General features: G+C 44.7%; 1 protein-coding gene across 1 annotated transcript in view; it reads right to left on the bottom strand.

Moving 5' to 3' along the window:
* The window catches only part of RHPN2 (rhophilin Rho GTPase binding protein 2), a 52,488-nt gene that overhangs the window by 2,831 nt on the left and 24,219 nt on the right, over positions 1–25,438 (bottom strand). Inside the window, exons 4-15 of the mRNA XM_083512442.1 lie at positions 22,747–22,875; positions 19,949–20,024; positions 16,662–16,739; positions 15,907–16,031; positions 15,265–15,431; positions 9,965–10,152; positions 7,263–7,419; positions 4,925–5,044; positions 3,906–4,100; positions 3,065–3,141; positions 1,623–1,769; positions 483–638 (exon numbers count right to left, since the gene is read on the bottom strand). Coding sequence (XP_083368568.1) covers positions 483–638; positions 1,623–1,769; positions 3,065–3,141; positions 3,906–4,100; positions 4,925–5,044; positions 7,263–7,419; positions 9,965–10,152; positions 15,265–15,431; positions 15,907–16,031; positions 16,662–16,739; positions 19,949–20,024; positions 22,747–22,875 — 1,615 coding nt within the window. The remainder of the gene's footprint in view (positions 1–482; positions 639–1,622; positions 1,770–3,064; positions 3,142–3,905; positions 4,101–4,924; positions 5,045–7,262; positions 7,420–9,964; positions 10,153–15,264; positions 15,432–15,906; positions 16,032–16,661; positions 16,740–19,948; positions 20,025–22,746; positions 22,876–25,438) is intronic.

Raw genomic sequence — 25,438 nt, 5'->3', positions numbered from 1 at the left:
GGAAAGACTCATAGGGGGAAGCATGTTTTGTAAGAAGGCAATTTGTCCAGGGCTGCCTGCTTCTGAAAAGGGCTATATGCTCAGTGTTAAATTCCTGAAACATATACTTGGACAGATTACTAGCAGCAACTTTGGAAAAAATAAGAATTTAATACTAGTCTAGTTAGCATGGAGACTGCTGAGAAAAAGTGAAATCCTTTCCCTAGTTCCTAGATTTAGAAAACATCCAAAATCAACATGAAGTCTACAGAATAGAAAAACAACTTTAGAGGGAAACAATCATAGCTCCTCGCCCAGACAGAGTATATTGAGTGGGCATGGAATGCTGGCAGGCCTTTTTTTGTGGGGGAGGGAGAAGGAGAATGGAATGGAGTATCCTTAGAAAGGGAATGGCTGCCTAGTGCCTTCAACAAGAGCACTCCATGTGGCAATGCTTTGTTGTAGGTTCCCAGCTCATATTTGAGAGTTACCTCTTTACTTACCATGGACACTGTGTTATCTTGGCAGCTGATGACCTGGATCTCAGTCTCTTGCCTGCTGACATTTCTCAATTTTTCCAAGACCTCACTCACTCCCAGCCATTTGCAATCCATGCCTTCAATGGAAACGACACAGTCTCCTTCTTTCAGACCTGCCAACTTAGGATCATTGGGTGCATCTTAATATCAGCTGAGATTGGGCAGAAAGCAACATGGGCCCCACTGGACATCCTTTTTATTGCGTATATCTTTGATGCTTCATGCTCATGATGCTATCAGGACAGTCATACACAATCCTATTTTCAATTCTGTTTGCACATGCAAATCTTTTGGGGCTTCATTTTGTTACAGATTCTATAACTTCCTGCTAAAAATCCGTGTCAAATATAACAAATTTTCTGGGGTTTGGGGTTTTTTTGTTTCGTCCTCCAGACAGCAATAATGTGGTAGCTTTGGAGAAGAATTGCAGAACTGCTGAAGCAGGTTAAGTCCACTACTAGTGTATCATTACTGCGTCAAAAAGATGTCGCAGAAGATACCAGCAGAAAAGCCCCTGTCCAGAGCGGCCCCAGGTCACATTCTCTGGAAATATTTCCTCCTCTTCCCATATATGGCAAACAGTATGTGAGTGGTCAGGTGCTGCCTAACCCAGAGAATGCTGCCTCTCACAGTGAAGGACAAGCATAATTAAAGTCACAGGTATGCAATCCTATGTACATGTAAACTGGGAAGGAAGCCCCATTGAAGAACACCTAGCCTTTTCTCTCCACCTGCTGCTCTTTCTCTTTCTTATCCCCTTCCAAGGCTGTGCCCCAACTTCACCTTGTCCATACCTGACACAGAATCTGCCCCCATTGACCCACCCACTTCACAGGCCTGCTGTTGCGAGCAAGACCTCAAGGTACAGGAGAACAGGTTTTTAATTTTCTGCCTCAGGCCTTCCTACTCCTGCTGTAAGGGGAAACTGAACAGCTGTGCAAGAGAGGGAAGGTTCAGCTTTTGCTAATTTTTAACTCTGAAAATTTTGCTGAAATTAACGCTATACCCTCTACACCAAACATGGAAGGTCCCAGGGTGCAGTGAAGCTTTGCCACAGAGCCCTGTGAAGCCAGTGGAAGGCAGCACAGGGAGAGTCCTACTTACTGATGCAGGGCAATCTGGATCCAGGCAGTAAACATGCACTGGGGGTCCTCCTTTCAGGGTAAACCCCAGACCCTCAGCTTCACACTGGAAACGGACAGTGCGAGGAGCAGTCCACCTCTGCTTTGCTGAAAAGACCGTCAGCGGACCCTGAAAGAGGAAGAGCAGTACGGACCATTATCCTCGGTGATCTGCAAATGTTAAGGTGAGCCATAGAAACTCTCCACCGCATTTGTGGGGCAATGGTGGCTGGTGCCCATTGAGACTGGTGGGGCAGAAGGCAGGGAGCCCAACACTAGGTGGCGCCAGAGCCAACTCATTCTAGTCTTGCCCCCAGCCTCCTCCTTCCTGCTGAGTTCTATGTGGGAACCACCCCCTGGCCTTGTTAAGTCAAGTCAGAAGGCAGGCAGGTGCAGGCTGGCTGAGGGTACACTGAAGCTGGTGGGGCAGTGCTTCACTAGCCCCAGTGGAACAGCATCCACTACACATGGTCATCCTCCCTCTTTTTCTCTCCTCTTTCATATTACCTAGAAATTTTTTATGACATTTATGCTGCTCTGAGCTCTTTTGGGAGGATGAGCAGGATATAAATTTAATAAATAAAACCTAAATAAATAAATTTAATAAATAAAACCATTTGATCAGTTAGGTCTAATGTTACGCATTCTGTTGACTAGTTTGCTAAACCATAGTTAACAATAATAAATAAGCCATAGTTAGAGCTGTGAATGTACCAGTTCCCGGAAACTGCAAGCAGGGAGAGTGCTGTTGCACTCAGGTCCTTATTTCAGGATTTCCAAAGTTGGCCACTGTGAGAACCAAATGCTGGGCCGGATGAGCCTTTGGCCAGATCCAGCAGGTTCTTTTATGTTCTTAAGAGGAAGGTGTACACAAGGCCGGGGCGGCAGGAGAGGAGCGCTCAAGCCTGAGGGGTGTTCCTAATGTCTTAACAATAGGTACCAGGAAATGCTCTGTCTGCATCAGACTGTCAGTGAGGATCCAAGAGAAAAAGCAAATTTTACTTTTTGCCCCTCTTAATCCAAGTGGTTCATGGTGGTGTGCGTGCACATGTAAACACAAATAGCTTAAATCCACATTAACAACACACACAAATCTATAGTCCAGACTAAACAGACATGTACCTCAACGCACCTGACAAGTCAACAGATCCCGACTAGGTCTGGCTAAACTGGCATAACCCTGACTTGGGACGAGGATCTGAACAGAAAGCTAATTCTGTATTCAGATCACAGAAGTACAGTCTCCACTTCTAGTTGCAAGGGTTTAATGTATGCAATTTGAAAAGCTTCCCTTAATGAGCTCTATTAACTGCAGACTCATAGAGAATTTCCCTTTAACAAGAAAATGAATTTGCATTCATTAGAAGCAAAATTACAGAGGGCCCCCTGAGCAAACAGGAACAGGCAAGGTTGCTTCATACATACCAGCCTCTCAAAGAAGTCTTTGACTTTGAGCTTGGAGAACAGAGGGGCAACCGCTTCTATTTTATGGTCTGTCTTAGCTATAAAAAAACAAAACAAAACTTAGTATTATTATTTCCCACACACACACACACTTTTGGCAAGGAGTGCAGAGCAGCACACATCACTTTCCCACCCAGCCCCCATTTTATCTTCACAACAACCCTCTGAGGTTGCTAAGGCCCCGATTAAGCCTCCATCTTGTCAGGAAGACAGAGCAGCTTCTACCAGAAGCAAGGCTATCTGGGTGCTTTGGAGCTCCCTTCCACAGAAGGCTTGTTTCACCCCCTTCCTCACAACGTTGAGGCATTTATTTATTATTTACAGCATTAGAGGTCACCCAATAACAAAGCCATTTATAATGAAGCTGAAAACAATGGGTTTTGCTGTCATATTGTTGGGAATTATCCTTTTCTTTTAGTATTTTTTTTTTTGCTCCTGGTTTTCAGAACAAGCTTGGCTTTCTTTTGATCAGTTTTTTTGAAGTGAGATGGTGATAAAGTTTTTCTAAACCACCCTGGTGCCATTTATTTGAAGAGCAGTATAAGAAGTAAACTAACAAAATTAGCATGCCAAGAACTTCCCTCTCCCCCTGCCTAGTGGGTCCTGGGCCGACACAAGATTTGGACGAGGCCCTTCTCAGCCAGCAGTTCAAGAGCTAAAGCTCCCGCTTGCTGATGCTGCTGATGCTTATTTTAATCCTGGCTTTTTCCCTGACAGGGATTCAAGGCGGCTTTCAGATAAAATAGAAACAGTATATGGAAGGGATTCGATTCTGGGGCACCCCGGACTATAAAGGACTTACGGAGGATATCTGGAGCCTGCAGCAAACTTGAAAAGTCATCTTCCTGCTCCTGCTGTGAATATTTGAGAAGGGACCGCTTGTGGGCAACTGACAGGATTTCCTGGAGCACCTCAATATTCCGGAGCTTTTTGCACAAGCCACAAACCCTCAAGGCTTCTTCATGATGAACAATGGCTCTCTGCAGGTGAGCTTTTGCTGGGGAAAGCAAATATACAGGACCATAACGCAAGGGTTAGCTCCTAAAATATTCTCCCCGCTCCCTGCCACTTCATGTTCCGTAAATGTCAATGTAGATTGGCCCCATCACAACCAGAAGCCTAGCTGTTGTGGTCAAACACCCAACTCCCACAATCCTTAGCAAAACTGAACAAGCTTTGCAGAAGACCTTTCAAAGACTGGCATGCAATCGTAAGGATTGTTTCAGTGAGGGCAGGAACATGGGATCTTCTGAAATTTAAAGGCCTGACTTGCTGGCCACAGCAAAGAAGTTACACACACACACACACACACACACACACACACACACACGCCTGGATTCACTCTTGCCAGCTGTATGGAAGAGCAAAACAATCCCCCGCCTTTGAGGCACTGTGCAAGAGCCAGATATGGGAGCCTTGTGTGCATATGGGGCTTGAGAGCTTAGCCATCTCAGATGGGGCATCTCAGTGCTTGGGGAAATGGGGGGCACAGGTAACAATCCCTTTTGTGACTCACAAGTGGACATGAGGATCTGGCTAGCTGTGAGTGGCATAATCAGGTTCCTCCTCTGTCCCTCTACACCTTCAGTCATCAACCTCCCACTGAAGGCAGCAGAGCCATGTGGACAAGTCTTACTGAGAACAGGTGGGGTGGCTGTATCAAATTGCACCAGTTTGGGGAGGCATGGGAAGGTGGCTGTAGAAAAGACCAGAATCTGCCTGCTGTTCAATCCATGATTTTTAGTTCTAAACCAGGGTTAGTGAAAGCCCTGGTTTGAGGCAATGTCTGGACTGAGCCAAGATAAGGGAGCTTGGCCTCACCAAGTTGTTTCCGCTGAACTCGGTCCCGCAAAACAGCCAAGGGGGTCAGTCCTTCCGGCATGTGGTCATACAGCTGGGAAAAAGCCTTTTCCTGTTGGTCTTCGTCATCATTCTGGCGCACTAGAATGGTGTAAACAAATGCACATGAAAGAGAGGATAAATACAGGTTTACTTTCATTTCCGTCTGGTGGAGATGGCTCAAGGTCTGCTAAGTGAAGGTGTGGCCTGAAAACATGAACAACAATCTCTAAAACCTGTTTAAGTGGACTACTCTTTACATTATTTTGGATTCTTCATAGGCTCGTTTTGCTGACAGATGCCTGAATGTCATGGCATGCTCACCAAGGCTACTTTACTCAGAATGTTAAAAAAAAAGCACACCTTCCGTCTTCAAACCTGTTTGCAAACATTAGCTAATTGCAGAATAACAAGGAAATAGAGGGCAAGGGAACTTGAGCTCTACCAAAGTGCAATTTTATTGTTTAGTTTAAGATTTACTACCATATGTAGCAGATTTTTAGATCAAGTATGGAGAATGTTCCCAGCCAGAGGGCCACATTTCCCCTTGTCCAAAGGTCCGGGGGCCACATACCAGGTGGGGTATGGCGAGGATCAAGCACACAAAGTTTACAGAGCACCATTTTTGAAATTAGACAGAGGAGAAGAAATGGCAGAGCACAAAAGGATAATTTCTCTGGCATAAGGTGCATATTAAGATACACAAATAATATACTCTTCTTAAGCTGGACCATTAGGGTATCTTTTTACCCACCCTAAATAAATTGGTAGGTGGTACCACTGAATCATCACCAGCCAAGCTTAGCAAGTGGCAGGTTTTTTAGTGATGTAATTTGCATACATGATATAATAATAGTTGTCTCCTTCTCAAGTCTGCATGTGCTGGCTAAGTAATTCCTCCCATTTCTTCCATCAGGCTGTCCAAGACTGCATTAAGCAAGCATCTGGTTGGCCACCATGAGAATAAGATGCTGGACTTGATGGACCATTGGCCTGATCCAACAGGCTAGTGTTATGCTCTTAAGTTCTTAAACAGACAAGGAAACCAATTTTCCAGATGGGAAATGCCAAAGTTATTAAAAGGCTGTGTCCATGGGTTGCTTTTTTTTGGGGGGGGTGTTTTTTCTGGACAAGGGTGGTATGATCCTCAGACAACAACCTGACTCCATCCCTACCACACACACATACATGCATGCGGTTTGGATGAATTAAAAAGAGGCTTTTATTTTGCTTATCAAAATATCCTATATTTCACCCATGGAAAAAAGGGACATTATTGCATTCAAATGCCTGCTGTAACGAAGTATAAGCACCTGTAACTAATTTTATTTTATTCATTTATTCGTACATAAATACATGAAATTATTTCTCATCCAAATGCATAAGCATCATTCAGGTTAGCTTCCAGCAGTTAAAAATGCAATCATAATAGCAAGCGGATTCTTACTACAAAATGCAAGAGAAAGAGGCCCAGCATGCTGTGCTTCAAAGCTACTGATTCCCTGGCGAGGCAAAAGCCTAATGGAACAACAAGGACTTTCACTAGCCAGCAGAAGATTATCAAATAAGCCTTGCGGGACAAGGTGTAGCACAATATTGGCACAGTCACTGAGAAGCCCCCGCCCTCTCTGTCTCTCTTCCCTTCCCAACAACCATGTCTCTGCCTTTGGTGGGAGACAAAGTAGAGCTTCCTTCTTGATCAGAGAAACCATATTTTGTACAGTGTGTCATAAAAAGACTAGTCTTCCCCACCCTGGTGACCTCCTGGTGGTTTTGACTACAACTCCCATCAGTTCCAGCCAGCATGGCCAGGGGTGATGTCAACTGTAGTCCAAAAGATCTGGAGGGCATCAGGAGTGGGAATGCTGGCTTAAGAGTGTCCAAGACGTCTGCTGGGCTACCTCATAAGACCATAAGAGCCTGCTAGATCAAGACAATGGCCCGTCTAGAGCAACATCCTGTTCCCACAGTGGCTGAACAGTTGTCTGTGGGAAACCAGCAAGCAGGATTTGAGCACAAGAGCAACACTCTCTTCTCCTGTGGTTTTCAACAACTGGTATTCAGAAGCATTGCTACCTCCAACTGTGGAGGCCGAGAACAGTCATCATGGCTAGCAGCCATCAATAGCCTTCTCCTCCTCCATTAATTTCTCTAATCATCTTTTAAAGCCATCCAAGTTGGTGGCCATCACTGCTTCCTATGGGAGCAAGCTCCATAGTTTAACACACACAAGTCTAACACCAGCTCCTCCCATGTTTCTTGGCTTGCGCCATTTGCTGAAACAAAGCAAAGAAGCGAATGAATACAAAATCTGACTTACGTTGGTGGTCACTCAAAATTGTTGCAACAAAATAATGTGCCAACGCTCTGAAATGGTCCGATTTGACTTGAGCCAGTTTTGACCAGGAATAAGGGATGTTCTCCTTGACTGGTGCTTGACTCATTGCTGTGTTAACAAGCATGTATGTTTCTCCGACCTGAAAACAAAAGCACAAAGTCCAACTCTGAGACATTTTCCTTGTCATTAAAAGCTCAGTCATCTGTGGGTAATGCCAACCATTTGCGGATAGTCAATAGGATGTGCACACCCAGGAGGATTTGTAGGCTGGAAAGGTAGAAATTAGGAAGGATTCAAAACAAGAACTGTGAACCATTGGTGTTTTCTCCACATGCATTCACCCATGTGAGTGTGGAAGCTGAATGGCTGAAGCAAGAAGAGTGACTTTAAATGAAACAGGAAAAGCAACAGTCTAAGGCCTCCTCACTGGATGAAATCTGCTGTGGACCCTGAGAAGCGCAAGCAGAGTTCCACTCAAGCTTTCTTGCCTTTTCCTTCCTGATGAGGTTTGGGGGAACCTCAAGAACAATGTGTGATTTGTGTGCATGTACAGCAGCAGAAAGGAAATCCATGGGAATTGGTTAGTGCACCCCACCCCCTGGCCTAAGCAGAAATCCCTTCAGCTACTTTCAGCAATGCCTTAAGATCCAAGATGGCTTGGGAGTAACAGCCACTGTGGTACTATACAATCCATTATTCTTTCTCTGAGTCAAAACTTTGCCTCTTGTCCTGCCTCCTTAAAACACCAGGTTTTGCACAGGAAACTGCTTCATTGGTCCCTCTGCCATGACTAATAACACCTCTTCAGGGTCTCTGGCAGAGGTCTTGCCCATTGCCTGATCTTTTAACTTGTGAGGGTGGGAAGGAGAGAACCCCAGGCCTGAGTGGAGTTGAAATGTGGCCCTCTGGGGCACTTTATCCAGCCTCTGGGGTTCTCCTTTGGTCACGCCCCCTTCACCAGCCCTGCTCTGCACCTTCCTCAAGTGCTTTTTCTTGGCTGGAATGCATCCTGCAACTACAACAACGCCTTTTGTTTGCCTTAGATGAAGGATGGACCTGTTTGTCTCTCTGTGTGTAGAAACCTCTGACTTTTGCAAAGCCTGTAATGTAGACAATCATACAAAGGGAAAAGTCACACCCCTTGTTCCACCCACTTTGGCCTCTGGCCCCGACCACCACTGACATGTGGCCCCCAGAAGGTTCCCCATGAGAGAATAAGGTACTGAAGTAGAGGACAGCGCCAGATATCTTCTCCATGCAAAGCATGTGCTCTGGTACTGAACCTTGAACCCACACTATCCACATTCTCTCATTACCAGCCAGGGAGTTTAACCCTTAAAAAAAAAGGAAACAGTAGAAACTTATTTGTTTTCTAATTAATTTAAAATTTCACATTCTTAGTGTAATCTGGATTTTCTTGACTATGAAAGGGCACAGTCTGAGTCCTTTATACTGTGGAATATACTGTGTAGAAACTGTACCTTTAAAGCACATAAGCACCTTCCATTCCTTCAAACAATTCTGGGCACTGTAGTTTCCCTCTCACAGAGTTACAATTCTCCCAGCAACCCTTCACAAACTACAGTGCCCAGAATTCTTTGTGGGAAAGAAAGTGCTTTGAATGTGCTTCAAGTAATCTGCCTGCTATAATGGGGGTAGCATAATTGGTCGGCAAATCTTTCAGTTGCCTTAATGAGAAGAACTGTTGGCAGATGGCTAATTTAATCAACGTGCACTTGTTTCTGAAGAGCTAGATTAAAATCTGGATTTAGGTCCTGCTTGCAACCATACCACTGGAACTTAGCATTTGCAAGCCAAAGTCTGAAGAGGCAGCTTTAAGTCATGTGCTCCATGACCTTCGTTGGCCGCTGCAAACTGAGGTACTTTATTTGCTCACCAGGTTATGCAATTTGGTCATCAAATCCAATTTCTCTCAGGCGCAATTCATGCACTCCCTGGCAACCTTCCTCTACCTGTTTCGAATTCTGAGGAGGAGCCTTCTTTTTCTGAGAATCCCAAGGTAGGCAGGGTGAGATTCCCAGCTGGAATGTGCATGCCCAACTCCCCCCACCCCCCACTCTTTTAAAAGCTTGGCTGGCAGTAGAACAATTGTTTGCAAGTCAATTCCAGCAGTGGGAGAGGTGGGAGGCAGGACCCATTCCACCTGATGGACCCCATCAGACTTCTCCTGTCCTTGAACTGTCCCCATTCCAATTCCATTTCATTATAAGAAATACTATAAAACTTTTAAAAACTGTCCCTGAGCTTGCCTTTTCCTCTTCCCTCCCCATTTCATCACATCTTTTTTGCATTGCAAGCCTGTGGGGAAGAACTGCCTTGTTTTTAATTGACTGTTTGAGAGTGGCTGTCTGTTTTGCGTGCAGGAGGCTCCAGTTTGGTTCCAGGGAGATCCAGATAGGGGACATTCCCAGCCCTATCTGCAACCCTGGAGAGCTGCTGCCAGCCAGTGTGGACAATACTGAGTTAGATGGGCCAATGTTATGACTCTGTGTAAGGTTCTATGTGTGTTCCTATGTTTCCATTAAAAAAAAGTATCCCATTCATATTGACATAAATTATATGAAAGTTCTACAGTTACAATTCTAAGATGGCTAGTTCAGACATGCCATAATCAAATAATAAAAACATGCCTGTGTGAACAGGACCTTCACCTTGTCACCTACCTTTGCCACTTCCTGGGCCATTTTCACAAGTGTGAAAAATTCATTTTGTATTCCGGGAAGGCAAATCTGCTCAAAGTCACATTCCTGAGCCTGAGCCAACATCATCTTGACCAGCACACTCAGCATGGCAGGGCTCATGTCGTAACTTGGAGTGTGAGTAAAAGTCTCTTTTAGGTAATTTAAAACTCCTGAAATGGGGAGGGGAGGGAACAAAAAAATGTTAGTAGTGATATGATGTTTATAAGATATCTTGATTACTGGCTAACAAAATATTGAGTTTAAATTAAAGCTGTAACAGTGTGGCGGACACACTAAAGTATTCAGGTGTGGGGAACCTTTGGCCCTCCAGCTTTTGCTGAACTACAACTCCCAGAGGCCCCAGCAAGCATGGCCAATGGCCAGGGGTGATGGGAGTTGTAGTTCACCAACAATTGGAGGGCCAAAAGTTTCCCATACCTGCATTAGATAGCCAAGCATTCAGTATGCATTATCTGAAGCAGGCCAGACTTTTATCTCCAACACAGGAATCTGGCAAGTGGGTGGGGCTGCTTTTGCCCTTGCAGTTTTGAAATTAAACTGCATGGGCACAAGGCCCAGAGCAGCATGTGGATGCCCTGTGGCTCACTGGCACTGACCTGGAGACCTGAGTGGTTCTTGGAAGCCCTGGCAATCTACTGATTACTCAAAGGTTCAGGAAAGGGCAACAAAATGATCAAAAGGGTGGCGTGAGGAAAGATTAATTTGGGGCTTTTTAGTTTAGAGAAAAGGCAAGATAAGAGGCGACATAATAGGAGTTTATAAAATTATGCACGGAGTGAAGAAAGTGGATAGAGAAAAAGTTTTCTCCCTCTTTCATGACACTAGAACTTGGGGACATCCCATGAAGCTGACAGGACAGATAAAAGAAAGGACTTCTTCAAGCAGCGCACAATTCAACTAAGGAACTTGCTCCCACAGGAGCTGGTGATGGCCACTGAAGTGTAGGTGGGTTACCACAAGGCAAGACACCGTGATAACAGCAAGAACCTTTATTGAACTAACAGACAACAAGGGCAAAGCAACTGCTTGTATACATTTCTGAAGCCCTGGGCCACTCCCAATGTGATTGGCTGTCTAAACTTCCAATCTGCAAATCATGACTAAGAGTTTAAGGTCCAATGGCAGAGGTCCAAATCCTGAAATGTTCTGTGATTGGATATCATGTATCGAATCAGAACACAGGAGCTCAGAATCCTAAATCCAGACTCAAGCTCAGGCAAACACAGACCACCAATGAATACATAACAGCCACCAACTTAGAGGGCTTTAATTTATTAATTATTATTATTATTCATTGAATTTATATACCGCCCTATACCTGGGGGGTCTCAGGGCAGTTTAAAGGTGCTTAGCCAAACTCAATGACTACTAGCCATGATGGCTATGCCCCAACTCTAGAGACGGAGGCAGCAATGCTTTGGAATCCCAGTTGCTGGAAGCCACAGGAGGGGAAGCGGTGCTTGTGCTCAGGTCCTGCTTGCAGGCTTCCCATTGGGGCCAATGTGAGAACAGGATATTGGATTAGAAGGGCCATTGGCTTGATCCAGCAGGCGATTCTTATGTTCTTAGAGCACCACACATAGTTCTATGCACACCTCTTTTTGGCCCAACTCACTCTTTACTTGCTCCACCCCTAGCATCATATATGACATCAGTTGGGCAGGTGGGTGAGTCTTGGCCAAAACTGCCTCAAAGGCCAAATGCGGAGGCCTGGTGGACCTAATTAGGCTCATGGGCTGGAGGTTCCCCACCACAGAGTTAGACTGTGTGCACACTATGTGTTTAAAACACCTTCTTTCCCTCAAATAATTCTGGGCACTGTAGTTTGGTACAGGTTTCTGTAACTCTGTGAGTGCCCAGAATTATTTAAGGAGAAAAGATGCTTTGAATATGCCCCAAGCCCCAAGAGTGCAGGACTACTACCAAGGAGACCCAGGTTCCAATCTTATTCTGTCATGCAGCTTGCTGTGTGATTTTGGGCCAATCTCCCACTCTCACTCTGGCCTACCTCACAGGGTTGTTGTGAGGATAAAAGAGTGGCAGTGAAGAGGAACACCGCAGGTGCTACCTGAGTTCCTTGGAGGAAATGTGGGATAAAAACAATTGACAGCAACACTGAAATGGCGTGGCAGTTAGGAGAGGAATGAAAAAGAGCAGAGACATTTGAGGGTCCGAGGAGGAAGAGAAATCCCTTAGTAACTGAGCCAGGGCACTCCCTCGAGCAGAGTCTGGAGCCGAGCCAGAGCTCTGCCATAGCAGCAAGCAAGCCAAAATGGAGTTAGATGACAAACTATCCTTTTGGAAAATTAAAACAAACATTTACTGTAGTATAAGCACTAAAGTAATACTTGCATGCTGGTGCTGAAATCTAATCTCAAAAATGCACCTTACCCAACCAGTTTGTCAAGTTTCAGAAGCAAGTTTTTAATTGCCCAATATGACAAGAGAATGGAGGACTGCATTATTTGGTTCTGTGAATTCCCCCATCCCCCACTCAAGGGGGTTACAGACATTATGGTGGAGCTTTTGCTAGTTTTAAATTCCCTGCTTCCATTGTCATATGAAAAGCAGCCTTGGGTGGGGCAATCTTTTATTAAATACTCCTTTTCTAATACATTTTGCCTTAAAAGCGGCTGTAAAATTCTGGGAGCAAAGGTTCTTCTCAACTTCTCACAGAAAAAGATGTCAGCTTTAGATAAAAAATTGCCAGACCCTCAATTTCTTAACAGATCCACAGACAAAAGTCCACAGCAGCTTGTCTTGGTTTAGTTCATCCTTACATCATAAGTACTTCAGCCGTGACCTTTCTTTCTTTCTTTCTTTCTTTTTTTTGGTCTCTTAAGTACATATATGTATGCACAGGGCTGTGTTTATAGACCAAAGCCATAGCAACAATCTTCCCTCTGTCCACAAAGAACTATGTGTACAGTTATGAATGATAACGCATTGTGCACAATGCTATGTGGTCACGCCCCACAGGTACAATGAAAAGCATTTTGCTGGAAAGGCAAACTGAAGCACGTCTTTGAAGCAGACAGATTTAGGCTGGGTGCCCATCTCAGAATAATTTCAGCTGGGCCTGTGTGTAGTTTTGATTGTGTTCAAGGGTGGGGGAGACAGAATCCTGCTCCAGCGGAGAAAAACAGATTCTGTGCAGAGTACAAAGTATGCAAATTAGACAAACACGAGTGGGACCTGCAACAAAATGTTGCAGTGTGTAGCTTGCGGCTGCTGTTCAGAGATTAAGCCATTCCAATTCATTCCATTCCTCCCCTTGCCAACCAGCCAGGATTCCATGACCACAGATAGCACTTAGTCCTTGTTGGACTATACTTAGAGGTGTCAGTCACCCCTCCCAAAAAAACCCCCACAACCTTTTGGGACTCCTGAAAATCTTGGCTTTCTCCCAAGTCTTCTGATATTTCCCTCTTGTGCACAGATGGTACAATTGCGGAAAATTGTCCTGCCAGGCTTAGCTAGGTCACAGCCCCTCACCTAGGGAGGAAGGGCTACCAACTCCTTTGGGTCTTTTTTCTTCCACCATGTGAACCCAAACAGTACAGATGTCTAAGCTGGATGCTTGAAGCTTAGACCACATGGCTTTAGCAAGCCATCTTTGTATTTCTATACTATACAAGTAATATAGAAAGTCTTATTATTTTGTAAGTTAAACTGCCTGTTTTTTCTTGCTGCTGTATGTAAAAGCACATGAATCTGACCTTTGAATAATTTGTAAGTAAACCATTTTTAACTTACCAAATGTATGGTCTCTTTCTATGCTAAGAGAAGTGGATAACTTTGGAAGCAACTTGGAAGGGAATATTTCAAAGGTCTAACTGCCTATATTTCCACACTTATTTTGCTGCATGTTTTTAAAATCTCTGCTGGAACTCTCTCACCAAAGAGTACTTGTCCTAAACCTGGATCTGGGCATCCAGGGAATACTCCTTGTATTTCTCCATATTCTATTTTTCCTTTTAACTAAACCAAATTAAAACCAGCAAAAGTAAACCTTAGGGCACAGAAAATGCCCTCAGTCTCCAGTGACCACCACTGCAAGGAAATACAAACCAAGGTATGTGCTGGGACCCCTGAAACGACTCACCCATCAGAGATTGGTGTGCACAATACAGGAAGCCATTGCACTTAGGGTGGGGATAATTTAAAGCGTGGATCATTGGAGACACAGGAAGTGGTCTTACACCAAATCAGACCCTTGGTCTCTCCAGCTTAGTACTACAGTGACTGGCAGCAGCTCCCTATGGTTTTAGCCAGGAGACTTTCCTAGCCCTACCTGAAGATGCTGCCAAGGACTGAACCTAGGACCTTCTGCATGCAAAACAAGGGCTCTGCCACCAAGCTACAAACAGCCCTTACTTTGGAGTATAAGCTGCAATAAATTATATACCAGCTAGTGCAATGCCTACGTTAGGGAAGGAATGGAGAAAGACTTATGAGACTTAAAAAGCTGTTAATAATGGACCACAGTCTAAGGCCTTGAAACTACAGCTCATTAATTGTTAACCATAATATTCACTTTGGGTTGCATCCAAAGTTAGAAAGGAAACCCACGAAAATAGCTGAGTATAACTAACACTGTCACTTCATTTCAATGGGTCTACTCCTGAATAAAACTTAGGCTGCATGCACACCACACGTTTAAAGCACACACACACACACACACACACACACAAAAATACTGGGAATTGTAGTTTACCCCTCATAGAACTATGATTCCTAGGGTTTGGGGGGGAGGGGTTATCAATATATGCTGTGTATGTAGCTTAAATCGGATACAACCCTTAGTCTCAACTAAATGAGTTACTTGGGCAGTTTCATATTTAATGGGATTAAACTTGAAAAGTGAATCTTTTAATTATTATTGTTTTAAGTGTGTGCCCCTCTCATGCTAAAACCCGTTTAATCCTGGGTCTCTTTTGAGGGCAAATACATTGAAATTAAATGAAGGCTGTGTACACACTATATCTTTTAAGGTACATTTGAAGCACATTCTTTCCCTCAAAGAATTCTGGGCACTGTCATTGGTTAAGGACTGCTGAGAATTGTAGCTCTGGGAGGATGAACTACAGTGCCCAGAAATCTCTATGGGAAAGAACACGCTTTGGATGTGCCTAAAAGGTACAGTGTGTACACACAAGCTCGTGTGGAACATGTAAGGCTCTATGCATGCAAAAGAGAAGCAACTGGATCAAGCAACTATCCAAAGGTGTTTGGAGAAGCAACATACAACTCTTCCCTACCTGCTGCTTTCTGAAAGGCTTCAATGGCCTTTTGAAGCCCAGCCTGCGTCTGCTGATGGCACCTTGTGCCAATCTGGGTGTAGAGGGCTCCGATGTTAAACAGAATACTAGCTTTTTCCAGCAACAGGTTCTTCTGGCAGACGGGAACACCAGTGAAAGAGTCGTACCTTCAGCAAAAACAGAAACGAAACCTAATATGTATGTAATTAAGAAGGGTGGTGTGGTGGTGGTGGTGAGGGGATTGGGACAAAGAATAGACAATTTTAAGACCCACTCCCAACCCTCTTAGCTGCAATTAAGCATCTGACAAGCATTACATTTGCACCAGCTCATTGGTGGGCTCTTTTTTACTTTGACTAAAAGTCAACAATGCTCATAATCCAGGGCACGCAACACACATTAATTGCTGAGCTTTGTCAACTAGAAAGCACATTTCTTCTTGCTCTCTTAAAAGCAGCACACCCCTTCCTTGCAACGCTTGACTGGATCGCTAAGAGCTTTTCTGGCCAAATTGGAGGCTTTGCATTTTGCCTCCAGAAACGCAGGGCTGCAATCCGCCAGGTCAAATTTCAAACCCACTATGCAAAGCTGTGCTCCCAACGCATTAGAACCAACACTAACAACATTCTAAATGGAACTTACCAGGTAAATAAAATCCCCAGGTGTCTGCTTGGCGAAAAAAATCTATTCTCTACAAAGCCGAGCTGAACAAAATAGCTCATCAACATCTCAACTCCTGATTCATCTCTGCTGGGGGTACGGCAGGCCTTAGAATACAAAACATACTTTCACCATGGTATGTCATCAACATGTGCCATGTAAATGGATTTTACATCATCACATTAGTACAGAGTTCTGAACACATTTTCATAGGCCGCAGCTCACTTTGTCATGCCCAAAGTGGCTTCTTAAATGATTGGGAGTACACTTACAAAAGTGAAGGTAAATGAAAACAAAGCATGGCTACACTGTTAGGCAGTGTACAAATGAACACAAGATCCAGGCAGTGGGGGTATCCAAATTCCAATTATTCACTAGTAACAAACTAATGGATAGCAAGCAAACACCTACTGTATGGCGATTACTTTTTTGGAGTGAGCCCATTTCTGCTGGCATCTAGAGAGTCATAGAGGTGGAAGGGACCCCCAAAGATCATCTACTCCAACCCCTGCAATGCAGGAATTGCAGCTACTATGTCCATAGTTTATACAGGTACGGGGTTTTTGGCGGGAGGGTCTAGTTCAAGTTCCTATGTAGCCAATGTTTCCATGGGGAGATGCCTAGGGCCAGTCTTGCATCTAAATCATTTTTTTAAAGTTCTCGTCTACAGTTTTGTTTTGCTTTTTAAAAAACCACACCTGAAATCTAAGTCCATTTTCTAAATAGACTTAACTTACTTGTCTTAAGTCCATAAGATCAGCAATTTCATTTTCGTATTCAGAACCTTCTTCACTGTAGTGTTCCAGAATAAAGTCCTGGAAATGATAAAGGAGACACGGTACAGTTCAAATCCTGAATATCTTCACTATGGCTGTTCAAGTATTTTTAAAAGCTTTGACAATGCTATCAATAAGTAATGAAGAGCTCACCTGATCATGTAGCCCTGAACTGACATGTGCATTTGCCAAAAAGGAACTAACCTTAAGCAAGTAGAGTCCTTGACTCTGTATGAAGCCTAAATCCTCACCTAATTTTTAGAAAAGCTCCAAGCCTTGATGGCTGGTTTATAACACTGAAGCTTGGCCACTGAATGAGATTGGTTTAGCATTTCTTAGTAAAGACAACCTTCATCCCCACAGCACATTCTAAGAGACAAAACACCCAGAGAAGCTCATGTCACACACACACACTGAAAATTGAAATTGCTGCTTAAAGGCTATGACCACCACTATGCAAAAGATGACCCAGTTTCCAGTTTTGTATTTGTCAACAACAATTAGAAGTATGTGAAGTATGCGACGAGACAGTATGCACACCTGGGGTGGAGGGAGTGGACCGAGTATTTTTCTCTCTCTTCTGTCACACTACAATTTTGAGTCATCCAGCAAAATCAACACCACAAAATTAATTAGCAGAACTGACTGCCACAAGGCATGATGATGTCTGCTAGCTTTGCCTGAACACAGGAATGATCAAACTGAATGGAACGAGGGGGCACATACAAATCTGGTTCCCCTCTCCAGTGTAGAACCTTCACATTTGCTGAGGAGCAACATCAGGACTGTGTTTTGACCTTGATGACCTGCTTGTTGGCTTTCCAGATGCATGTGGCTGGTCACTATGAAGAAAAGGATGGGTGGCCCTTTTTCTGACCTAGCAAGACTCTTCTTACACTCTTGGGTATTCTAGAAATTGCTTCACGTCCACATTGCTCCTCTGAGATTAAAAGGCTGACTATTCACAACCGGCCAGGTTAAAAGGGAGCAAACTCAACTTCACACCTTAGAAATGTTTTCTGGGAAGATCAGTCTGTTGCCTAATTCTGACATTTCTTTGCCCTCTGGCAAACACAGGGTTTCCTGCACACACATCTGTTTCATAATTCCATTCAAGGCACAAGAATACTATTGAGAATGGACTCTGCATTTTAAAATGAAAGGGGGCAGGGTGTAAATTAGCAGAATAAACCTAGATATGCACAGCATTGTGGGAGGGTGGGTTCATTTGGAGGGATAGAGAATGGCCATGGAGAGGGGCGGAGAACCTGATTTCATTCATGGTGTAAATATTTGCCCAGCTCCCTAGTGCCCCAGACAGAATCTTGATAAATCTTTCTCTGTCCTTCTCTGTCTCTCTTTCCTGTTTCAAAAGGGGGGGGGGTTGTTTATGTGATTCATTTACTGCACAGAAGCAGCAACAGCACTTGAAACAAAGTCTATTAAAAGTCACAACTGCCTGCCTGAGCCAAATCCTGCTCTCCATTCAGATTTCTGTGGAGATTTATTTGGTGTTTTACTCGTACCAAGAAAATTTAAAACCAGAGCTCTTCAGTCTTGTGTGTGATTGGCCCAAAGAAGGCACTTTGGGCAGACAGGGAATTTTTATACCACCAATTCAGTGGAGCAAGGCAATACACACACATAAAAGCAGATCAGTAGGATCAGTCTAGGAAAGAGAGCCATAAAACCTCACAACGATCTTGCAGTAAAGCCAGTAAAACCTGTCTAACACTCACTAAAAACTACAGGCCAACAAACCAGCCTTGGTCAACTCAGAACTCTGGGGCCCTTATCTAGGTTATTACACTGCAGGGCTACCAGTGGCCTCCAACATGTTACACTCACTGCCCTCACCCCAACCTCATAGTGGCTGCATTTAGATTTCAGCACCAGCAGTCCCTTCATTCCTACCTTTGCATGATCCTGGCAAACAGGCTTCTGCCAAGGCTTCTCCCATTAAACGTCACCCAAACCAACAAGTTAAGGGCTTTGAAACAAGTCAGGATATTAAGGCTACTTTAAACCCTGGCTCATCCCAAAGCAATTTTGGACACAATGGGTTGTAACCAATGAAGTTCTACTTAAAGTAAACCCACTGGGCACTAGCACAATGAGAGTCATCCCCCCTGTGTGTGCCTTCCACCATCCCCCGATCTGCTCCAGAGAGTTGGGGGAAGCCCCAGAACAGATTTACAGAGGACATACAGGGAGAAGAGAGGGGTAGATTGTTCCATTGTGCATGAGAAATCCTTTCACTAATGGAACAATCTGCTTAATGCTACGTTGATAGCAACCCATTGCAATTAATGGACCCAAGTTAGTATTGTGCAAATAACATTGGATATCACCCAGTGGCAAACTATAGTTCATGGATGATGTCTGGGTTTGCCGGATCATGCAATGGAACTGATTGTGCAGCCAAAAGGGTTTTCTATAATTCAGCTTAATGAAGCAAAATAGGATTGTCTGAATATGACCATTGACCCAAGTCATGTTCCTCATGCTGCTTTGATTTACTCTGCAACAGCCAGTCTTGAGCTGTTTTAAAAACCAAGGAAGGGGTTTGTTATTTCACGTAAATATATCTTCAAATAGCACAAGTGCCTACAATCTGTTATCAGCTGCGAAAAATGAGCCTCCCCAGGCTGTTGCACATCTCTGCAGGAGAGTAAATCCAGCATCTCACAGTAACATTTGATAAGGGTAGGAAAGGCCCCTATGGGCAAAAATGGGCAAAACATCTCTCCATATTCCTAAAGAAATGGCTCTTCGCTAGTGCCTCCACCACAATCTCTGGACACAATGGGACTAGCACAGTAGAAGAACCACAAAGAAGTGTGCAATTTTAATATTATGACAGCATGAATGAGACATTATTGCTTTTCTCAAAAGACAAGGTAATGCCTGGCCCATAATTGTAATCTGCTCTTGGAATTTAAAGCATGCAACTTTTTTTTTTTAATTCTCTTAACCATAAAAGCTAGAAATAATCTAGGTGGAAGTGATAAATTTACAAGATTTTTTTAAACAATGAAACCCTGAGATTCACTGTCGAATCAAGGTTTTTATTGTGAACCTAAACCAACTTTTGTGGCTTGTAAATCTCTCTTGAAGCATTTCCCTGGAGAGCAAATTAAGTCATAATGAGAATTTGAATCTGTCTTATCACCCCAACATCTGCAGTGTATACTTTTTCCTGCTGGTGTAAAATATTGCTACTAAAAGTTGCTTAGTAGAAACGCTACCTTCAAAGGAACTGCGAAGTCAACCTCTTTGGTCTCTTTCAAGCCAAGTGGTATCAGAGGAATGCTAAAAGCCTCCCTGTGTTAAAAAAAAGAAGAAGATTAAGATCAAACTTCCCCTCCCCCAACTTTTCAAAAACCGCAAATTGATGTAGGAAAGTGGTTGTTCTCTATATAGTACCCATAAGTGTAGACTAGCTTGTTTGACACCTACACCCCAATAGGCTAAATTGCATCATTTAAAAAGAAAGCAAACCAAAAAGTGGTTTGCAAACTCTTCCTTCACCCTCGCAACAAACTGCTTCAGTGGGCAGTGATCCTTTCAATTTCAAGAAGAGGAAGTGGAGATGAAAGTTGAAGTGACTTGCCCAAGGCCATGCAATGAGTTAAACATAGGCAGACATTCATAGGCAGACCTCTCTTAAGGTTGACCTCCTGGTTCAGGGGTCGCCCACCTTTTATAAGCCTGAGACCACACTTACAAAATGGGGGAACTGCTGTGGGCACCACCTACTCCATGCCACCAAGCACACATGTCACTCAGCCTATTCTAATGGTGAACAGAACACAGTGGCGTAGCGTGGGTTGTCAGGACCCGGGGCAAGGCAAGTAATTTGCGACCCCTAACCCGTGGATTTGCGCCCCCTAACCCGTGGATTTGTGCCCCCTAACCCTAACCCCCAGATGTTGCGCCCAGTGCGGCCGGGCCCCCCCTGCACCCCCCACGCTACGCCACTGACAGAACACTTCTTTCAAAGCCTAGTTTCAGCAAGGAAAGGAACCTGGCAGGCACTAAGTAAGGCCTCCATGGACACCCATGGGTGTATGTGTGTCACCAGTTCTGTTGTTGTCGTCACTAACTCAGCTCCTGAATCCAATTGCAGGGGATGGGGGGGGCAGCGTTTCAAGGGAGGGTGAGCCAGCTAGAGCCAGCACTGACATTGACAAGGGAGGAGGGTGACTCCATCATTCTGTGATGATTCCAATTGCCATCAAGCCAGCTCTGCCTGAGAGAAGGACTGTGAGACAGGAGCTGCCATATCCTCCCAGTCTGGACATTGTTACCTTCTGAATCTGATCTGGGAAGAGGGCTTCAGGGAGGCGGGGGCTGCTCTTTATCAAGAGATAAAGCCACTGACTGGAGATTGCTTCTTCTGCCTCCCTTTCCTCATGGAGGAGAGGGCTCTTTGTGGCTACTATCCATGATGGCTATTGCTCTGCCTCCACAGTTGGAGGCAGCAAGGCTTCTGAACGCTGGTTGCTGGAAACCACAGGAGGGGAGATGGCTCTTGTGATGAGGTCCTGCTTGCTGGTTTTCCACAGGCAACTGTTTGGCCACCATGGGAACCGAATGCTGAACTAGATGGGCCATTGGCCTGATCCAGCAGGCTCTCATGCTCTTATGTGTGCCATGGCTTTCTGGATTGTGAACCTGAGGACAGGAACCATCTTAACACTGTTTTTTGTAAGCCACTCAAACAGCCTTTTTGGTTAAAGTATGGAGTATAAATGCTGCAAATAATACAATACAATACAATACAATACAATACAATGCAATGCAATGCAATGCAATGCAATGCAATGCAATGCAATGCAATGCAATTCGTGTTGTTCAACTCTAGCATAGGGAAGGGCTCCGTGAAAGAGGGTAGGCCTTCTTTTAAATACAACCCCTCAGCATTTTCACATAAAAAAATGCAAAGTCCGCCAAAGTAGTTTAAGGCTCCCTTCCTCCCAGCCTTCTTTCTCCTCATCACTGATGTACAAATAAACAACCTGATGAAGAACGGGTTACAAAACCAGTCATTGTTATTCAGAGGCATACCACTCTCAGAGAAAAAAGAAAGGGGGGGGACCACATGAAATCAAAACCAAATCCCTGGCATTAACTACGACATTAAAACGAACCCTTTGCTTGTTGATTTGAGGCATTCCCCTCTGATCCATCTTTATTAAGTTTGCCATGTTTGTGCACAAATTTCCATGGGCACCTGTGTCCCTGCCAGCTCTAAGATGAATGCAGGGTGGAATTCAATCTCTCATTGTGGCCCTTTGAAATGCCAGGCTCATGGTGGGAGAAATAATAAACTTCTCAATTTTGACTGGCAGCACACACAACCTTTTGCAAAATGTCCCTTAAATCTATGCTAAAGTGTGGGCTGTTAAGATCAATCAAGCAAAGCAACAGCAGCAACAAAAGCAGGGGGGGGTGCACAACAGAGCTACAGTATACTGTCTTTAAAAAGCAGGCTGGGATATATGTTTGTGACAGTGCCGACAATGGGCTTGAAGTTTAAGAGAATTAAAATGTATACCCCTGAGAGGATTATTTATTTTATTTATTTATTTATTTGGGAGAGAAAGAAATTATTAAATGAGAGGAACAAATAACTATGAAAAGGGTAAGAACAGCTAAGCCTGGCATTAAATGTTTCACTGCAAATCAGCGCCCCATTTTGCCTGCTGGCTTTGTGCAGTTTAATACCGAGAGGAGAAGTTAGTTCTGGCCTTCTCTGCCACTCCCCATTCAAGCCACCTCTTCGAAGGCATTTCTGAGGATTAGGGATCAGAATTAATTGCTTTTAATACCTTTCCCAAGGAGGAAGGTAAATACCCGCTGTAATCTCCTCAGTCAACAGCCAGACCAAACTGAATATTTTCGCCTCTCTCCTGTGCACCTTTGTTCTCTGCATTCCCCCCCCCCCCGTCAGACAAATATTTGTTTTTGTGTGTGTGTTTTTCATTCACAGGTAGCATACTTGTCTGGGGAACAATACTACAATAGCTCCTCCCCCACTCACTCTGTGTTCTGGTAAACCTCAACAGAGATGTTGAGTCCTTCCAACTCCTCCTTAAGGATCTGCAGGTCTGAGTTGACGAAGCTGAGTTCCAGTAGCACCTGCTCGCGCACCTTGTTGCTGGTTGTCGCCCTGCCAGGAAGAAAAAGGCACACACGAACGTCAGAAGAGCCAGCTGGATCAGGCCAGTGGCCCATAGAGTCCAGCATCCTGTTCTCAGAGAGGACAACCAGATGCCCCAAAGGGAAGCAGGACCCGGACACAAGAGCACTTTCCCCTCCTGTGGCTTCCTGCAGCTGGTATTCAAAAGCATTGCTGCATCCTATTGTGGAGGAAGTCCCTAGCCATTGTTGATAGCCTTAACCTCGCTCAATGAATGTGTCCAATCCTCTTTTAAAGCCATCTAGGCTGGTGACCATCATTGCCTCCCGTGGGAGCTAGTTACATAGTTTAACTATGCGCTGCACCTTTGAGAGCGCTTTTGAGCACAGCCTCTTTATTGTATAATGGGCCTCACCGGCATTCTCGACATTTCTGAGATTTCCCCCTTAAGAACAGACATGAAAAAACCTCTGGTTTCAGAACTGATATGGCCCCCTGCCAAACGAAAAGAATGTGGAATGGCTTTCAAGACAATATTCGTGGCACAGATACTATTGTTATGACTGTTAAGCCAAAGAAGACAAACAAAGCACTAGGCCTGCCTAACAATTCCACTGCAGTTTTGAATGGCAACGGTTTCCATTGACCCACAGCACTGTAGCCAAGGCCCGCAAATACAGTTGACAGGTCGCCAAATGTTGGTGGGTGGCAGAGAGAACTTACAATTTATCCCTCACTCTTTTTTTTAAGCTGTCGCTTAGGGTTTGCCCAAGACATTTTGCTACCCGAGGTAAAAAGGGCAAGATAGTAGCCGCCCACACAACTCTACCAGAACCCTGGTGACAAGACTGTATCCTTCACTGAATGTGAGGGCAGCAGGCTAGAGTTTAGAGAGTACAGGGCAAGCCACACAGCACAAAGAGCTTAGCCCTCCATCAGAATGAAATGGTCAAGGGCCCCCAGGGAAGAGCAGCTCTCTGCTGTCCCTGCCCTCCCACTTGGGGAAGCTGCTTCATTCTCTAAAGGTAGGGCCTTAGTGAAAGGTTTAAAGGTAAAGGGACCCCTGACCATTAGGTCCAGTCATAGCAGACTCTGGGGTTGCGGTGCTCATCTCGCTTTATTGGCCGAGGGAGCCGGTGTACAGCTTCTGGGTCATGTGGCCAGAACCAGAGCAGCGCACGGAAACGCTGTTTACCTTCCTGCCAGAGCGGTACCTATTTATCTACTTGCACTTTGACGTGCTTTCAAACTGCTAGGTTGGCAGGAGCAGGGACCAGGGACGCGGACTTATAAAAAATATTGGGGGGGGGCCCGGAAAGCTCATGAATAATAAATAAGCTCATGAATATGCAAATAAAGTGGCGCCGCCTCCTCGTGAGCGAATAGGGGAGAGCGTGCTGCGCCTATTAATCAGCTCCGGAGCGGAAATTGGGTGGAGCTTTTGCTCGGGAGGGAGGGCAGGAGGCATGCAGCCCGACCCTGTGCATTTTGGGCTGGGGGAGGGGCGGCGATGGCGCTCTGCTGGAGGGGCACCGGAGATTATTGGGGGGGCAGAGCCCCCCCAAACGAATTTTTGAGGGGGCTCGGGCCCCCTCAAGCCCCATGGAGTCGGCGCCTATGGCAGGGACTGAGCAACGGGAGCTCACCCCGTCGTGGGGATTCGAACCGCCAACCTTCTGATCGGCAAGTCCTAGGCTCTGTGGTTTAACCCACCGCACCACCCGCGTACCAGTGAAAGGTTTACTTCTTTCAAAATGGTGCCAGGTGGGCTTTGTGCAGGGACACAGCATGGATCAGAGGAGTTGCTAGCAACAAAGGTTGCACACACATCATACTTTAAAGCACATTTCACCACTCAAATAATTCAAGGCATTGCAGTTTGTTAAGGGTTGCTGCAAATTTAATTCTTGAGGGGTAAGCTACAATGACCAGAATTCTTTGGGGGTGAATGTGCTTTGAATGTGCTTGAAAGGCATAGCATGTACACAGCCAAATCTAGGCTTAATATGCCCAGCTAAAATCTGCAAACTCCTCACCTTCTCCAAGCAGGACTAGCTCATATTTTTGCTATGGTTTCAGCTTCAAAACTCTGAACTAGATCCCTTTTAATAAAAGGGGGTCATTTTAATAGCTACATTTTGTCCAGGCTTTTGATGGACTATGACAATGCTGCTTTTGCTGCTCATGCGTAGTCAAAGCTTTCCAAGGTTGTCTGGGGGCAAGGACTGTTTTGCATATTTTAAATTAATTGCATAGGTTTTTGTATGAATGTGTCAACATTATAATGTATTTCATGTAAGCTTATGTTATTAAAATGTGCCGCAAGTTCTTTGGAAATTGCTGTGTAACAAGCAACAAACAAGGCTAACAAACACCAACAGCAAATAGCAACATGCACAGCTTTCAGATGTCTGCTTGGATCCCAAGTTAACTTAAGAAAGTTTGGGGAAGGAATGTCTCCCCACCCCACTTCTGTGCCACTTTGTTTGGGGTGGTCCCTGTGCCTGATCCCACTTTGCCCAGCAAATGAGGGTCCCCAAACCTCCAGTCAGGTTGCACGGAGAAGGAACGGATGAGAAACTTTCCTTCTGCA

The sequence above is a fragment of the Podarcis liolepis genome, assembly GCF_965112155.1.
Source record: "Podarcis liolepis genome assembly, chromosome: 7".
In the NCBI taxonomy this organism is placed as follows: Eukaryota; Metazoa; Chordata; class Lepidosauria; order Squamata; family Lacertidae; genus Podarcis; species Podarcis liolepis.
The sequence above is the reverse complement of the archived record's forward strand: the minus strand, read 5'-3'. Positions and strand labels throughout refer to the sequence as shown.